We start from the raw sequence: 14072 nt of genomic DNA, 5'->3' as shown, positions 1-14072 counted from the left end.
TCCAAAACCAAAATTAAGTTTGAACAATATATAGACTTTTATTAGTTAAAAATTTTAAGAAGAACTTTACTCTAAATATTACAATACATAATTTAAAATCAATTGTGGTAAAATTTTATATAAAACAATACCTCCTTAAATTAATGTGAGTTTAAATTAAAGTGAATTTTCATAGACAATAATTTTTAAGTCATTTATTTACATAAAAAATTAATATAAAAGTTAACAAGTGCATACAGACTTATATATACAAATCAAACACCAAAATTAAGCTTGAACAATATAAAGACTTTATCGGTGAAAAATCTCAAGAAGAACTTTACTCTAAATATTGTAATACATAATTTAAAATCAATTGTGGTATAAATTTTATATAAAATAAGTGTCACTTTATGTAAGAAACTTTTGGTGTAAAATCTAAAACAATACCTTCTTAAATTAAAGTGAATTTTTATAGACAATTAATTTTTAATTAATAATAAATTAACAAGTGCAGACAGACTCATAGTTTGAGTCCAAAACTAAAATTAAGCTTGAACAATAAAAAGACTTTAATTGGTGCAAAATCCCAAGAAGAACTTTTGACCATCTGCTGTTCGTGGATTGTTAATGAAAATAAAATTACAAACTACTGAGTTGGGGTAAAACCAATAAAATCAACTATCAAATTCTGAAATCAATTAAAAATTTGTTAGTCGAGAACAGATCTCTCTCAGCGATCTCGTGTACCCAGCAATTAATTCCATATCTTCAAGTATCATTTTACAATCTCGAGTACATTATTTTGTCACAAGTTTATAAATAGTACTCGATTTTATAATCGCGCGCGCGTTCTCCTCCAAAAGTCAACTTCAGTTCTAGATATATTTTCTAGTCAGTGTCAGGTTTTATTAATGCATAACTTCAGCTTTCGCACATTTGTTGTGGCGGGGAAAAACCGCCGTTCGATCTGCCATGACGTGGTTCAAAAAGTGGTTGCAAGGAAGATCCGAGAACGAGAACATCATCAAAGAGGCAGGCAGACCTGATGATGGGGTCTTTTTGGCCTTGGAAGCTACAGAAATCGAGAGGGATGGAGGCGAAGACTTCTATTCCAAATTTGTGGTCGCTGAGAGGACCAGATTTGGTGACCCTTGGATCGTGGTTGGCCCCAGGGAAGAAGTCAGGTTGGGCACCCAGAAGGAGCAGGATGGTGATGGTGGGCCCCAAAAAACCAAAAGTGGTGTGGAAGATTTTTTTGATGCACCTGAAGACTACGGTATCACTGATTATGAGGTGACTGAACGTACAAGGGATGGTGACCCTTGGATTGTGGTTTACCACAAAAACCAAGTTGAAAATGATGACGAATTTTTTGACAACATGCTTGTATCAAAAAACAATTTCATGCAACATGATGACTTGGTATTTTTTGACAAATTTACCATACTAGAAAAAACCAGGCAAGGTTCTTCGTGGATCATAGTGCAACCCAAAGACACCAAACAAGATTTTTGCGACGACTTCTTCGACAACGAGCTATTTCCTTCCAAATATTTGGTCACTGAGAAAACACGTTTTGGTGACCCTTGGATTGTAGTGTATTTACAACACGAATCAGAACTTTTGGACGACTTTTTTGATACCAAAAATGAACAAAATGCTTTACTTGATGGTTCTGATTTTTATGTCTCTGAACGCAGACGTTCTGGTGAAATTTGGGTTGTCGTAGAACATGCAAGACAACAGGATTTGAAGTTGACGTGTGATTATTGCGTGGAGGATGATTTTTTTGAAACATTGGATACCAAAAAGATTGACGAGTGCACTATTGAAGATTTCCAAAAATCTGATAACATTGAGAAGGATTATGCAAGTGAAAGCGCGTTGGCTCAAAGCCTTCTAGATTCCTTGGAGTACATGAAAGATGATGTCTCTAAAACTGACAACGTGTTTGCCAAAAACGTGTTGAAGCCTTCTGATATCCTGCAAGATGATTGTAACAAAACTTTGGGTAAAAAGTCTGTGGAATCTTGTGAATACCAGTATGTGATCACAGAACGTACTCGTGATGGCGACCCATGGGTCATCGTAGATCCCCTAAACCGACGTCTACCAACCTCCGACGACTTTTTCGATGCACCACCAGAACCAAACGGCCTAATACCAGATTCCCAACTAGTAATAACCCAAAGAACACGTTTAGGAGAACCCTGGCTAGTAATAGACCTCCCATCAGCAGGTTCTTCCAAAACAACTCCGTCCGAAGACAACGCCTTCTTCGATCTCCTACCCATATCGAAAGATGGCGCCACTAATTTTCCGAACCGACTTGCTAAAAAGTCGAGAAAGGGCGACAAGTGGCTCAGGAGTGTCGAGAAATTGAAGAAGAAAACAAGGGCGCCTATTTTGAATTTGCAAGAGTATTTTCATTTGAACGATAGTGGTGATTTGAGGGTTATCAATTTTGGTGTCAAAGTGCAGAAGGGTTGGGATAGTTGTGATGGCCCTTGGAAATGGTGGCATAGCGTTCCTTTGGGCAGGGAAGCCAGGGAGGAGAAGAGGGGCTTGTGGGGGAAGCTGATGGGCGGGATTAAGAAGATTTGGAGGAAATATGGTAAATGATTGATTTTTAAGTATTCAGTATGTTTAGAACTATCTGTTCCAAAGATTTTATTTTTTACCAAACAAAATATGGTTTTGGCTTCATCATATTTTAATTAGCAATCAGATTTAATAAAATATTGAATTATTTATTGGCTTTACATGCATGATAAATTTAAATTTAGTATGACTGTTGACTTTTTTTTATTATTTTTACTATTTTATACTTTTGATGTTTAGTTCATTGATGAAAGTATAATTTTTATCATAAATAATTATTTTTATTAATTTCTATTCGATATGATTTCATTTATAATTGTGCAAATGCGACTTGTGTCTTTGACGTAATAATTATAAATAAACTTGAAATGTTTGCCACGTGGATGCGGGTTATCTAATGGGAGCAAATCGAAAGCTCTTTATTATAAATTGTATGTAAATCTATATATATATATATATATATATATATATATATATATATATATATATATATATATATATATATATATATATATATATATGTATATATTTATATATATAAAGTACGTGTCACGATGTTGGTCCGGAATGAACTCCTAAACTACTGAACCGATTTTTTTTAAATTTTATTACCTGACTGCGTGCATTTATATCCAACTTATAGACTATACTTTAAAAAAATAATTAAAAATCTTAGGTATGGGAATCAAATAATTTCAAATCAAATATTTCTGAAATTTTGCTTATATTTGATACAATTTTTATTAATTTTTTTTTAAAATTAATTTCATTGTAACAAACAAAGCAATAATTATATGTAATAAACATATGTAATTATATGTAATTACATAATTATATGTAATAAACTCATTCAGAAGTTCAATATTTGCTCATATGTCGATAAATTCAGAAATTCAGTAAACAAAGCAATGACATGATTTTTACGTGATGTTTCCTCTTGAAAATATATTTTGATGTACAAATGTATATAATTTTTGCTTGATATCAAGTTGCCCAAAACTCCTTATTTTTGATAACTATAGACTTTAACTTAATGCGATATAACGATTTATCTAACGTATTTTCATGTAAAAACGTACAAAACTGCCGCTTGATATCAAATTGCCCAAAACTCCTGATTTTTGGTAACTTTAGACATTAACTTAATGTAATATAATAATTTATCTAAAGTATTTTTATGTAAAAACCTACAAAACTGCAGCTTGATAGCAAATTGCCCAAAACTCCTGATTTTTGATAATTTTAGACTTTAACTTAATGTAATATAATAATTTATCTAACGTATTTTCATGTAAAAACGTACAAAACTGCCGTTTGATATCAGGTTGACCAAAACTCTTGATTGAAGACCATAACTTTAGACTTTTAACTTAATGTAATATAATAATTCATTATTCGTATTTTTATGTAAAAAATTACAAAACTGACGCTTGATTTCAAGTTGTCCGTAACTCGTATTTTTTTATTTTATTTATTTTTTTAATGTAGATATTTATAAATTAAATTTTATGTAATTGAATGAACCTATGAATTCAAAAATCTATAAAATTGTATATTAAAAAAACTGCAGTCCTGTTTGCAAACTGTTAAGTTTTTGAATTTAGGCAAATAATTGTTTATGTATAAAAATATTTATATATAATAATTTATGAGTCTTGAAAAATGAAAGTTTTTGAAATTAAATTCATCGAATCCATAATTTTATAAATTTAAATAATAGCGATGGCCTCTTTGTAAATTTTTATATGTAACTAAACTCATTCAGAAATTCAATACTTATGTTAATAAATTCAGAAATTTAAAAATTTAAAAATTTATTCGTTTATTTGTTCGAACATGAAGCCAGGCTTTTCTATTTCTATTTAATATTTATTTAAATATAATTGCACAGTCAGTCTTGATTGGAAATCACTATTTTATATAAACATCTGATCATTATTTTCGAAATTATAAAATTAGTGTTTAAATAAATATTAGAATTATTAAAATTAGGGTTTGAATAAATAAATAAACAATTAAAATAAAAAGTGGTAAACCTATACAAAAGTTAAACCTAATAAAATAAATAAATAAAACAATCTTCCTTAATAAATTTGGTCGCAATATATTATTTGAAAAAATACAATTTTTTAACTTTTTGTAGGAGAATTGTATGTTTTTTTATATCGTAATTATTTCTTGAATTTTTTTGACCATGTCGATGAAAATTTGTATACATGTATGTATGTATATTATTATTATTATTAATTCCGATTCAGTCAAAACGAAGAAAACTCTCTTTCAATAAGATAAGAGACCATTAATTATTATTACATACAATGCAATATGACGCGTTCCACTTTCGCAAAAGATAACGAAAATAATCATTTTGCAAACAATACCACATTCCTTATTTATCCAAGAATTTAATACAAAAATCATAAAAATGTTATGTAAAAAAATTTGCCGCCAAAAGATAATAGACTCTTTAGGATCCGTACTCGTTCTGTATTTATATTTCATATGTTTGAGAATTTGTTTAAATTCAGTAAGTATTTGGATCATGTCGAATAGCAAAATTTAATTAAATAGATAATTCTAAAAATTATATAGCTTATATTAAAATTGCTATAATAGCCTTGAAAACTATTCTATAAATATTTATAAAAGTCGCAATTTTTAATTAAGTTTACCATTTAATAATTTATTGTTTTATTGGCAAGTGTTTCTTTTCAATATTTAATTTTTTTGTGTTTATTATTATTCATTTAATTTATCGCAAAACTTTCAATATGATAAATCTTTTATCTTTACCAATATGATTAACAAACTTCCTGGGAATATGAACTTTTTATGCCAATATAAACAAACCTATCTATTCATCAGCAAACAGATTTCAGTCTAATTGTCGCCTTTTCAGTAAATTAGTAAACATCCGAGACATTGGCATCGATTTGTTTGAGAATTAAGCTCTAAGAACAATTGTATTTCCAGGAAATGTGATTGCTAAATGTTAACTGGACTTTAGTAAACCAATAAACGAAATAATAATTGTGTTTGAAGAACTTCATGTAATTAAAATTAACATACATTCATTGACTGCTTGTATTTTTTTTACTTTTTCGCTGGCGATACAGTCTCATTCTTTGAACAGCTGTAATATCTATCTTGCCTAGAAAATATTTTTCATTTTAATAACTTCAAAGATTTATAGAAACTACGAATAATATAGAAATAATTTCTAATCAATAAACTTACGTTTAGTACACGGCACACATGTTTTATTTGTTTTAATATTTTCAAGGAACAGGGTGAAGTATTCTTCTGATTCAGGGATTTTTTTATTAAATCAAGATTTGTACTACGATGTGACTTTAAAATGTTTATTTATCAATGCTGATTTCTTTGTCGATATCGGTACGCATACAACGTTAATGCCGGTACGCATACAACGACAGAATTCTATTCACATACACGACGGCTAATCACGATCGACCCGTATAGAAATGATATCATCGAGAGCGAATGACGAATAATTGGCACTCGACGCGGCCGTAACGCACTTCCGTTGCATTTGTACGGATTTACACCCTAGTCGCGCCTAAAGAAGTTTTACTTTAATAAACTATATATATATATATATATATATATCTTCTATATATCTTCTATATATACGAGTATAAAAATAAGTCGGGTTTTCCTTCCCGACGAAATAACTTCAGAACGCACAAACCGATTTCGACAATTTTGCATTCGTTGGAAAGGTCTTGGGCTCCGCAAGGTTGATAGCTAAGAAAATTAGTTGTGCATGGCATTGTGCCTTAATGCAAGCTACCGGAACGCACCGTAATTAAAAATTTGAGTAATGACATTAGTTAGAATTATCAGAATTATGCTTGGTTAAGTCAACGAGGAATTTTTGCTGCCAAGAATAATGATGTACACGCACTGAATTTCACCATTCAATCAAAAATTGCTCGCGATTTGGTGACATACCAATGATTCCGACTGGTCTTCCGCAATTTCCAATTCGCCTTGCGTTCGCGATAACAAGTCGCAAGGTCAATCGCTTAGTGTTTGCGGGATAAATTTTACCTAGATTATTTATAAAATCATTGTTTTTCACATGGGCAGTTATACGTTACCTGTTCACGAGTTGGAAAACCAACCGCTTTGTTTGCGTTAACGTCAGACCAAAAAACAAAAAATGTGGTTTACCAAAGAGCACTTCAATGAAACGGATAATTTGCGGATTCACTTTCATTTACTTAGAGAAGTTCAACTAAAAAACACTTCATTTTTGTAATCGAAATAAATTCATTACTGTTGTGTAATAAAATCAAATTTTTCCTTTTCAAATATAAAACAAACAAAAAATTTCTTCATCTTTCTCACGAAAACATCTGGTGGCGAAACGGAGTTCGTCGGGTTTGCTAGTCTTGTATAAATACTGTATACTTCTACAACTAGTTTTATTACTTAATTGTTCCTGAACACAAATAATCAATTGTACTATTTTTTTTCCAGTTTCTTCGCCCCGAACTGCCAATTCCACCAACGGTCCAGCCTCAAATTCTTGCCATCAGCAGCAACCCTCATCTCAAGGGCTTCGTAAGGGCGAAGCACCAGGCCTAAGGGTGCGCAGATATGCCCTTCAATTAGCCAAAGACAAAAGCACTACTTTCGCCCAAAATGTAGACCATTTCATTGCTTGCACAAGGGATGGAAGGGAAAGACAACCTCATGTGGTCATGAGGAACATGAGGCAGTTCATGTCAGGTAATAATAATAAATCATTATATATATATATACATATATAAATATATATATTAGCTAACTCGGCAAACGTTGTTTTGCTAAGTAAGGTATATTATAAACAATTTCTAGAGAATCAAAAATATTAATACTTTTAGTGTATAAGGATGTGTTGTTCGAATGCTATATGATGCAATGAGGTATTATAAAAACAATAAACCCCATTAGTTTGTCTATTTTGTCAATACAATCAAACTGCAAGTTTTATACACTTTCTATAGAAAACATCGTATAATCCAATCCGAGTCTTTTTTGGTCTTTCGACTTATTGAATACGTTTTTCAGATTTTTTTTGGACTCTGGATTTTGTGTATAATTGTAAATAATACTAATGAGCTTATACAAAATTTTCAAATTTCTGCGAGGAGAGATAGAAAATAAATCAAGTATTTCTTCTTTGACCTGCTTTTTGAAAAGTTTCAAGTAACATTCGATGAATTAAAGTAAATTTAATAAAAAGTATATATGTAGAGCAGGGCGAGGCACAAAGGTCCAAATTGACTTTGTGAAAATATTAATTATATTATAAAAATCAAACCAATTATATCACAACAAATATCACATTTCAAACGAATAATTATCTGGCTATGTTTAGTAAAACTGCCAGCTACATCATTATTGTAGAAATTTTTGATGTCTTTCCAAAATTTGTTATCTAGACCTTTTTACCCCATAGGCGGGGTAACTTGGAAGAGCCAGTTGGCAAACAGGTTTAATGGCTTATTTTAATTTTGAAGGTATTTTACAAAATAATTGCATTTTTAACTAATGCTAAAAAACTCCCAACGGAAAACATACTTTTATTATGGATTTTCAAAAATTACCGCTTATCTCCCGATACCAAGAATAAATTATACATATATTTTTAATTTTATAAATATTATTAATTTCTTGCTCGAACATGAGTATATAGTTACATTTTTTTTAAATTCAAGAATTTCAAAATTATTTGACAATTCAAATTGGATTTTGTGCATTTAATGTTACACATCACTATTACTTTTATAACTTGACAAAAATATTCGATTTTTGACTCGCTAATATTAGAATATCTTATATATAAAATTATTTTGTGCGGGTGTATGATTTGATACTTCTCCTAAACGGCTATTCGGATTTTGATAATTCTTTTTAGAGTTTGTCAAAGAGAATCAAGGTTATACATCTTTTTCCCTCTACTTTCAAATATTGTCGTTAAACAATGCTTAACATTATTAGTTTTTGACACATCGGTGGTGGACCTTTTTAACTTCAGACTTTCATATATTACTATCTATTCTTCAATAAATTCTGGGAATTTTTAACTGGGAAAATGTTATTCGGTAAAATGTCCCTTTCATCGATACCAAATTTAGGTTCTGAATTTAAATAACATGAATAAAAATAATATAACTTAAAAAATGTTTTATAAATACAAATGAGTATATAATTATATAAATGAGATCTATCAGAGCACCGTGTTTGAGAAAAATATGATTTGCAAAAAAAGAGTGCTACAACGCCAAAAAATGCATTTTCATATCAACATTTCAAAAAAGTTGACATTTCGAGTTTCTAGTAACACTTGCGCCCGTTTAATAACGTTTTTATGTATAAATATAACCACAAACAGAACTACCTACTACAATTTAATCATAATTAAATAATATTCACGTAAAACATCCTATTAAACGCAATTGAACATCATCTGTCAAAAACGTTTGACATTTGACGTATTAGCCATAGTCCATTGTTTTATTAAAATTACGCCTCTACAAAAATTTTCAAATTAAAAATGTAAAGTTTCTACGCAGATTTGAAATAATTTCTCACCTTTTGGACAATCTCTGGATTGGCACGAATTTTTCAAGACTAAGACTGGCCAAATCCATTCAGCCGTTTTCGAGTTTTATTCGGACATTTGAAAGACAGCTCCATTTTTATATATAAGATAACTTATATAACAATTTTTGTTTTCTTTAGGTATGAAAAACTATCTGCTAAAACACGGTGAACGTGGTTTTGAGAGGGAAGTACAATTGGCTCGTGCCAGGTTACGTGGAGACGAGTTTTTGAATTTGGACGCACTTTTGGAGTCAGTCATGCAAAAATTGGTGGCAGTTCCTTTGAGAGAACACTTGTATGCACTCTTTGTAGAGTGGTGTGCGACCAGAGGCGATATCGAACTTATGGCTGAAAATATCAAGTTGGCTGCCGAATACGAACCTAGGGAACTTGGACTTAGGGTAAGGAAACATTTTATTTATTCAACTATATATTTACAACTGTCAACATAGACATTAAGTAAATCTTTTGGCAATTATATATAAAATTGACATCGATATATAAAAAGTGAAAAATACACAGTTGCATTTTTCCTTTATAAGAAGTAATGTAATGTGACACGAGTAATTACAAGTTAATTAAATCACTAAATATTTTTCTTTTGAAGTATTTTTTTCTTTTTTGGGTAAGGAAAGAAAACGAATCTGATTTTATGGTGACATGGCGATTTTTGGAACAATTGAATAGTGATGTAATTTTTTTTTTCCAGGCTTGTGTGAGTCCTCCAAATGGTGCTTCGATGAGTGCAATTGCTGATCAATTGACTTTGCTCCAGGAAGCAGAATCGCCTTTGGACAAACTCGATAAATTATTGAGGGCAGTTGCTTTGGTTTTTGAAGGAACTGGCGGGATAAAGTAAGGATATTAATATTTATATTTGTATTTATATTCACATTTATTTGTATATTTATATTACGGATACAGGATTGAATTTAGTAATTACAGAAAATAAATTATCCTAATTGAATTAATTACAATAAAATACAACTATAAAACAATATTAAGTCTAACATTAGTATTATCTTATACAATAACTTGAAGAAAAAAATGTTATAATATTGAAATAGTTTATTTAAGGCTTGTAGATCTTGAGATTCTTCTTATGGTGAAAAAAATCCTTTAAATATACGTTATGCAAATTTTTTTTGAGTTCCATACCTGGAAAATAAAAATTAATAAAAATTGATTAAAAATCATCTCTTTTGACAATAGGTCGTTGTAAGTTTTTTTCTATTTTTATATTGATTCAGAATCATTTCTTTTATTTAATGTATATAATCTATGGATATAATTGAATATCTGCAAGATAGTCTAGAGTTCAAATCCGTGTTACGTACAGACTGATATCAAGCAGTAGTGATATTTATTTTCACTTGAAAATATAGATCAAAAATATATATTCTAGTGAAAATAGCCCTTTTTGTCAACTGAAAATATATTACCACACTTTCAAAAAAAAGTAACCACTGGGTTCATTTATTTTGTAAAATATGTCAATGTGATATATGAAAATGAATAAATAATGGGACAATTATTATTTTGAAGCATATCTAGTTACAGTAGGAATTTTTTGTTCTTATCGTTAGATAATTTAGTTTTATTTAACATTTTCAAGTACTGTACTTATATTAGAAGAATAATTGTAAGGGTACAATTAAATTTATATTTTTATACTATTAAATAAATAATTTAATATTTTACAGCTTATATAATTTCGACAATATTTCGAGTATCGAATTAGTAAATTATATTAAGAAATTATAACATTATGAAAGTGCATATATTCTATGTCATTTATTACTATGTGTACGTTTTGGCTTGCATCTGGACCATCACCACGAAAACCACAAATAAAATCTATATGAATTATACGGGGTACACCAGATCTCAACGGCAATTCGAATCGGGGTGACAGTGTTGTTTATAACTACCATATAAAATTAGTAAAAAATATTTTTTGCATCTTGAAAATTATGAACTTTCAAATAGAACCCAAGGCTTTGGTGAAAATGTAACTATTTTTTGGTTATTGTGGTTAATTTTAATTATATTTGTTCATTTAAACTTTGGAGCTGCAACTGCAAATAACATTTCTTGTATCACAGTCAAAAATAATGACTTATACTTAATACTTTAAATTCTTTGTATACTTCTTTAAAATCAAAAACACCACATAATAGAATTGTTGACTTCGTTTTCAAAGTAATTTGTAATAATTGTGATAAATTCTATTTTGGAGAGGGTTCACAATAATATATAATGATTTCTTAAAAAATTCTTTAAATGTTTTATCTCTTAATATTAACTTTAAGATAGTCCGCACTCCAACTAAAGTTTCTTATGGAAATAATATTTGTTTTTCAGAATTTTATAACTTTGCGAAGTGAATCAACATTTTGAGAATAGCATTGTATTTGCTTATTTTCATCTTTAATAAGAAAATTACAACAAAAATTTGATATGTTTTATAAAATAAATATTTACTTAGGAAGTAAAACCAAGAAACTTTGGTTGGAGTGCAGACTATCTTAAAGTTAATAATTGAAGCTAAAATTTACAGAGGATTTTTTTTATCAATTTGGAAGCATTTGAGGCTCTGGGAGCTAGGAAATTCGAAAATGTCCATTGTAAGGACCACCCTAATATATATATATATATATATATATATTATATAATATATAATATATCTATTTTTTCCAGAGTGGTCTCCGCCGACGACTTCCTACCCCTCCTGATCCTGGTCATAGCCCGCTGCGGAATGGTCGGAGCAGAAATCGAGTCCGAGATAATGTGGGGCCTGCTCCAGCCCAGTCTCCTATCCGGTGAAGCAGGCTACTACCTCACTGCTCTCTCGAGTGCCGTGCACGTCTTGAAGAGCCTCGGAGCAGGCTGCAAGGACGCCACTGCCGCCTCCTCCAATTGCTTCGTGGCAGCTTCGAATAATGGAATCAATGGAGCATGCGAATCTGAAGTGAGTTAATAAAAGATTTAATAGAAAGGAAATATTTGGTAGGATTGAAAGATTTGTTAGGATTAGTTAGGATTGACAAATTTATTGGAAAGTTATTAGGATGATGGTTTGAAAATTTGATTGAAATCTCATCTAAATTGGTTTCGATCTGAAAATGAAGAGTTACAGATGATAAACAGACATAAAGATAAGAAAATGAATTAGTATTTGGATTTTAGGATTTGATCTTCGAATTTCAATTCGATATTTCATTACTAATCTCCAATTAAAAAGATTCAGTTACAGACGTAAAAGTGATTCTTTTCAATTTTAAAATAATTGAGAAAAAGTGTATAAATATAATTTTTTTGTTTGTTCTCAATAGTTCCTAAAGAGAGGAACATCTGATATATCCGAATAAAATAGAAATTAAATATATAATTTTCTGAGAGGCTTTTTGTTGAGAAAATATTAAAATTAATATTAAGGTGTGGCTTTTATCTATCACTTTATTTATTTCTATTCTATTACTTTTCTCTGCTTCAAAATTAACAACTATTATTTAACATGTATGTATGTTTTGTTATAATTTTGTATAAATGTTCTGTTCATGTTTTTTGATATATGTGTTTTATTATTAATGCGAAATTTTGATGTCTTTTTGTGTTATTTTTTTCTCTCTTAATTGTCAGTATTAATTTGTTTATGACTTTGTATTTGTATGTGTTATGAATTTATAAATATAAGTTTTAATAAATTTGTGTGCTTGCATTTTTATTTTTTGCTTCTGCTCTCCTGACATTCCTTGGCTTTGCTTTTTTCTTCTGCTCTACTTTTTTATTTTATTAATGCTTATAATTTTTCTAACACTATTTCAGCTATAATAAAATGTTCTATATATTTATATACTTATAAGTAATATATATATATATATATATATATATTATTTTAACTTGGAAATATAAACACAATGCTCTATTTTTTGTACTAATTAATAAATAATATTAGGCTTTATCGCCATTGTTGTTTTGAAAATTAATTGCTCGGATTGTGACTCCTCATATATCGGACAGAATTTTATAATATTTTAATTTTGAATTTTGAAATTAAAAATAAAGAATTAATTTGTAACATTTTAAGTATCTAAAATCAAGTCAATGGTGACATATCTTTATACTAATAATAACAATACTAATAATTCATGGTATATGAATTTGCACCATATTAACATTTATTTAATACCACAACCAAAAAAACTGAATTGTTTTTGAATTACAATATTTGTTACAACTGCTAAATAATATAACATCTAGTAACATTTATGAACAATAACAAAAATATAAATAAAAAAGAGTACAAAATAAAGGATAGTATTTGCATTAAACTAAATATGAATAAAAATAATCTAAATAATTATGTACTGACTGTTCTAAATTTGAAATAGAATTATCCCATTTTTTGTTAAAAAAAATATTTACCATCGTGGGCCAAATAATGTACAATTATATATGAAATTTTGCTTTTTTTTCATAAATTTTGAAACATTTTTTAAAAATCACTGTTTTGTTTCCTTTATCAATGTGCAATCATTTTGTCCATATATAGGGTATCCCAGAATTCAACGTTGAACCAAAACGAGGTGATAGCATTGATCTTAACGGTCCTCATTTTTTTTGTTTTTTTAAATTTCACACTTGGAAATTATGAGCTTTTAAGTGCTACCTAGAGCTTTGGTGAAATTATGACATTTTTCGGTTATTGTAGTTAATTTTTACTACTTGTTTTCATTAAATTTAGGAAATGTAATCCTGAATTTTTGGGACCACAGTAAAAAATTTGCCAATTTTCTCAAGTTTTCACAAATTTCCTCAAGATTTCAAAAATTACGACTTTTTGTTGAACTATAAATTTAAACTTTCCA

General features: G+C 29.2%; 1 protein-coding gene across 1 annotated transcript; it reads left to right on the top strand.

The window, feature by feature from the left end:
* Positions 1–2548: 2548 nt before the first annotated feature.
* On the top strand, positions 2549–12181 carry LOC113389558 (protein sprint-like). The gene is made up of 5 exons (XM_026626579.1): positions 2549–2596; positions 7090–7341; positions 9340–9602; positions 9911–10056; positions 11902–12181. The coding sequence occupies exons 1-5, from the start codon at positions 2563–2565 to the stop codon at positions 12179–12181; spliced, it is 975 nt and encodes a 324-aa protein (XP_026482364.1). The 5' UTR covers positions 2549–2562.
* The last annotated feature ends 1891 nt before the right edge of the window (positions 12182–14072 follow it).

The sequence above is a fragment of the Ctenocephalides felis genome, unplaced genomic scaffold, assembly GCF_003426905.1.
Source record: "Ctenocephalides felis isolate EL2017-DRISC unplaced genomic scaffold, ASM342690v1 CF-g0.4_SCAFFOLD_03573, whole genome shotgun sequence".
NCBI classification, from domain to species: domain Eukaryota; kingdom Metazoa; phylum Arthropoda; class Insecta; order Siphonaptera; family Pulicidae; genus Ctenocephalides; species Ctenocephalides felis.
Note: the sequence above shows the minus strand (reverse complement) of the source record. Positions and strands in the feature narration are given on the sequence as shown.

Excerpts from the sequence above, each read along its gene's own strand:
- LOC113389558 (XM_026626579.1), top strand. The coding sequence starts at position 2,563 with ATGGGCGGGATTAAGAAGATTTGGAGGAAATATG. Across the intron at positions 9,603-9,910 it reads CTAGGGAACTTGGACTTAGG|GCTTGTGTGAGTCCTCCAAA; the intron begins GTAAGGAAACAT and ends TTTTTTTTCCAG. Across the intron at positions 10,057-11,901 it reads GAAGGAACTGGCGGGATAAA|AGTGGTCTCCGCCGACGACT; the intron begins GTAAGGATATTA and ends TATTTTTTCCAG.